Source organism: Crocodylus porosus, unplaced genomic scaffold, assembly GCF_001723895.1.
Source record: "Crocodylus porosus isolate Cpor-Errol unplaced genomic scaffold, CroPor_comp1, whole genome shotgun sequence".
NCBI lineage: Eukaryota > Metazoa > Chordata > Crocodylia > Crocodylidae > Crocodylus > Crocodylus porosus.
In genome coordinates this window covers 25,857,815-25,862,540 of record NW_017728910.1, presented here as the reverse complement: position 1 = coordinate 25,862,540, position 4,726 = coordinate 25,857,815, and the positions used below count along the sequence as shown (strand labels likewise).

The 4,726-nt window shown below is 48.1% G+C and overlaps 1 protein-coding gene across 1 annotated transcript in view; it reads right to left on the bottom strand.

The window, feature by feature from the left end:
• Positions 1 to 631: 631 nt before the first annotated feature.
• TPRG1 (tumor protein p63 regulated 1) overlaps positions 632 to 4,726 on the bottom strand; it is a 53,876-nt gene continuing 49,781 nt past the window's right edge. The window contains exon 5 of the mRNA XM_019532540.1: positions 632 to 826. Within this exon, the coding sequence (XP_019388085.1) occupies positions 632 to 826 (195 nt within the window). The remainder of the gene's footprint in view (positions 827 to 4,726) is intronic.

The window sequence follows — 4,726 nt, the reverse complement described above, 5'->3', positions numbered from 1 at the left end:
GCTAGGACCCATGTCTACCTTGCTGGCTAGGACCCATGTCTACCTTGCTAGCTAGACCCCATGTTTACCTTGCTAGCTAGGACCCATGTTTATCATGCTAGCTAGGACCCACGTCTACCTTGCACTAAGGTACCCTCAGCTCTAAGGAGCCCTATCTTTGTATTGCCATTAGCAATGAGCCAGAGGGATGTGGAAGGCTACTTTGAGTGAGAAGGTTCACACAATGGATGGGCAAAAGCTGTCAGGGTTAACTTCCTATCCAAAAGCTGCACCCCACCAGATTTGGCAGCATTTGGGTCTTGGCTTCTTGTTTTGATCCACTTCTAAAGCACACACTGTACAGAGGTTATAACTAATGTAGCAGGACCCAAGTGGCCCAGGAAAACCTGAGCATGGGGTCAGGACCAGCCTGTTATGTCCTCAATCTTTAGGTCCTCAAATCTTTACGTCCTCAAAATAGCACCTATGTTGGGTTAAATGGGCATGTGCCTCTTGGTACATGCCTAGTGAAGGGATGCTTCATAACCTTAGCCCTTAAGGAAGGATGCCCTATGCAGACTTGAAAAAACCAGTGGAAAAAGTGAGCAAATCAAAAGGGACCCACAAAGCTCTCCCCCGCCACGCAGGGTGTTCAAAAACCAAAGCTCCCACGGGCAATGGCATAACCCAGCTTGTTGCTGTTGCAGATGAAAGACATTAGCCCCACGTAGGTGTCGATCAAGAGGGGCTGGTTGAGCACCATAACTCCCATGGGGTTGCCTGGTGGAGGATTCTTCCGCTGGGCTTTCTGAATTGTCTGGACCAGCTGAGCGCTGAACGTGGACATCTGTGGAAGGAGGAGACAACAGGAGTGAGGATTAGTTGAGTGTATACTCCCCAGAGGTAGGCTGGGATCCTTCCTCTAAGCTGTAGATGCTGCGAGAGAAGCAACCTGGCTGCTAAATGCAGCGAACAAATCGACTATCAGTGGCAAATGACCTTTTCTGTAATCCAATCCTTGGCTTGTTGCGGATGCATATAGACAGACATTTCCCCTTGTCTCTCTGCCACCTCGCCTCCACCCCCCGCCACTGCTAAATAACATTTCTCCATCCAAGTGGAAAGATGGCAGTGGTCCAAGGGTTAAAAGATTTTAATTCCAACGTGGAGGTGCCAAACTTCAAGGATCCATTTCCTGCACATGCAAGGGATGCGGGGACTTTCTGTACAGTCAAGGACTAGAGTGATCAGGTCCTTGCACATGGAGCCATCCCGAACATGCAAAGAAGCCCAAGAAGGTGCATAACCATCAAGTGAGAGAGGCAGACTGCGTGAAGCACTGACCCAGAAAGCCAAAATAGGTGTGGAAGTGGTGACCCTGGAGCTGGGGAAGGGGAAGTTAGGAATATCAGGAACACAGACTCAGTCACAGTCATAGCAGGATCTGGAAGCCCAGGACGAGACTCTGAGGAAAGTGAAGCCACATGGAAAGGAACTGAGGATTACTGAAAGATTTGGGGTTTGTACTAAGCAGCTGCACCTTCCCTGGAAGGGAGGGCTGCTTGCTTTACCATCCAAGCTGTGAACAGGGCCGTGTTCAGAGCTGGGGACGTCCAGCTCTGTGTGCTTGACTGCAAAGTTCAAGAGCAAAGAAGGACAAACAAGGACAAGGGGAAAGACTGTCAAGTGGATAGGGGCCCTGCCTTCCATCTGGACCAGCCGAACAGGAAATGAAACACCCCCAGATTTGAGGCCTGAGCTACAGTGCAAAGAGATACCACTCACTTCACAGACGACTCTGAGCCGCCCTCACGGGCAGCAGCTTTCCACCGCTCTAGAAACAGACCTAACCTCTAGCCCTGACCTCCCTGCAAAGCTTCGGCATGGGAACAGGTCAGGATTGACCCCAGATCTGACATTCACCTTTGCACGCCAAGGCCATTACCACCCGAACCAAAATCTGGCATCCAAAGATCTCCAATCCCTCCTTCTCTGGCCGGACAGTATTTCAAGTTTCTTTCGATGGCAGAGCGGTCCAGAATCCGACCGACACGCTGGGCATCGCATTCGAAGACTCATCTCTTGCCAAGGTTGTGAGCTCTTTATATTCAGAGAGTGAAAGGACTGCTGGGACTGAATAGTCCGATTTCTTCCATAACACAGGCCAGGAGACTTCCCTGAATTAATTCCTGCTTGAACTACAGTATACAGTATATCTTTTAGGAATAAAAATATACCATCTCATGTAAGAACTGCTAGAGAATTCACCCTTAATCCTTGGTAAGATGATCCAATGTTTAATTGTTTTCACTCTAAAAAAAATGCATGCCTTATCTGGAGTCTGAAATTTTCTAGCTTCAATTTCCAGCAGTTGCTTCTTGTTATTTCTTTGTCTCCTAAACTGAGAAGCTTTCTATTATCAAGTTTCAGTTTCCCCACATATACTTACAGACTGTCACCTTTTAACCCACTCTTCGACAAGCTAACCCGATAGAGCTCCTTGTGTCTTTCCCTCCAAGACATATTTTCTATTCTCCTGGCTCTTTTCTGAATCTTTTCCAATTCAACAACATTGTTCTAGAGTTGTGGGCACCAGAGCTGGACAGAGCATTATACCAGTGGTCAGGATATCTCATGCCTTGGGCCACGTGGGATTCGCAAGCAGAAGAAGTGTCCCTGCTCCCAAACCCCCTGAGATGGCTCATCATATAGCCATCCTCAGAGCACACCTGACACACATGGACCACACCAAACCCAGGGAGCGTCTACATGTCTTTACTGGCCAAGTTCACGGACGACACCACATTATGGGGGAGCGTGGTCACGCTTGACGATAGGCTACAGTTACAGGTGGACCTAGACAGGCTGGTAAGTTGGGCAGGTGGGAACCCGATGAAGTTCAACATTGAGAAATGGAAAGTGCTGCATCTCGGGATGAGCAACCCCCAACAGCACCAAATGGACTAGCACCACGAATGAAAGGGACCTGGGGGTAATAATGGACCACAGTATGAATATGAGCTGGCAGTGCAATGCTGTAGCCAACAGGGCAAATAATACTCTGGCGTGCATCAATCAATGCATCTCCAGCAAAACCAGGGAGGTGATTCTCCGCTCTACTCAGCCCTGGTGAGACCACAGCTGGAGCACTGCATCCAGGTTTGGGCACTGCACTTCAACAAGGATGTGGACAAGCTTGAGAGAGTCGAAAGAAGAGCTGCCTGTATGATCAGAGTCTTACACAGCAAGCCATGCGAGGGAAGGCGGAGGGATCAGGGGCTCTTCAGCCTGAGGAAAAGGGGGCTGAGAGCGGGCCTGGTACCGCTACACTAGGGGAGCACATCAAGGGCTTGGTGAGCAACTGTTCACCAGGGCACTTGAGCGGAAAACCAGGAGTAATGGCCACAAACTCCTGGAAGATTGATTCAGGCTCAACATTAGGAAAAACTTCATTGTCCAGACTGGAATAAACTCCCTCCAGAGGTGGTACAATCACTGACTGTGGACATCTTCAAGAGGAGACGACGGTCACCTGGCTGGGGTTGCCTGACCCCAAATATTTTTCTTGCTTGGTGCAGAGGGCTGGACCTGACCATTTGCCAATATCTCCTCCAGCCTTACAATCAATGAATCGATGTGCACTTTAATGCGCATTGGCCTATTTTAATGCACATTAAAGCATCGCTAAAAAATGTGCTATTTAGTTAATGCACATTAAAATAAGTTAATGCACATTAAGCACCATTTAAAAACTGTGCTTTTTAGTTAATACGCATAAAAGGCTATAAAAGGGTACCTATCCACGAGCACAGAAGCTGCTCTGATGTGCTGTAATTATAGCGCATCAGAGCAGACTTCATTAATTGAGTCTACTGGGAAGTCGCAATTACCGCACACCAGCCAGCCTCTGTGTCTCATGCATCAGCGCCCCTGTGCCTCGAAATGATGGCAGAGGTGCTTGAACTAAAGCTTTAGTTTAAGTGCCTCTGCTGCCATTTCAAAGTGCTGGGATGCTGATATGAGACGCTCCGGTGCTTTAATTTAAGCAGCTCTCAGAGCTGCTCAAATTAAAGCACCCACGTCACAATCCCCAGAGTACGTGTAAAAGTTCCCAGATCATCAAAAATGCTCCTATGAGAGATATATATTTATGTATAAACTTGTATAACTGTTATTACTCTCCTTTAAAAATACTTGATGAGTCCCCTCCCATATCAACTAATCCCTTAGCTTGGCTCAAACAGTGTCAGGCTGACAGGCCCGGAGCTACCTTGATCTTTCTGTTTGCCCGTTTCTGATATCTGTATAATCTTTGTTTTCTTTCAGTTCTCCAGAACTTCCCAAGTGTCCCAAGACTGAATGAAAATCACCAGTAAGGGGCCAGAAAGCCCCTGGGACCACTAATTTAAACTCTGTTTAAAATGACCTAGTTAACTTGAAAATGCCTAACTTCAGAAGCTGCTAATGAACATCCTCCAAAGTGATTAATGGAGTGAAAAGTCTTTCATCATCATGCAATGATTTGTCCATCACCTGTTGGTATCTCACATAGACTCATAGACAATGAGGGCTGGGAGGGACCTCGGGAGGTCACATCCAGTCCAACCCCCTGCTCCAAGCAGGACCAGCCCCAACTCCATCAACCCAGCCAAGGCTTGGTCTACCTGGATCTTCAAAACCTCCAAGGATGGGGACTGCACCACCTCTCCAGGTAACCCGTTCCAGTGCTTCACCACCCTCCTCGTGA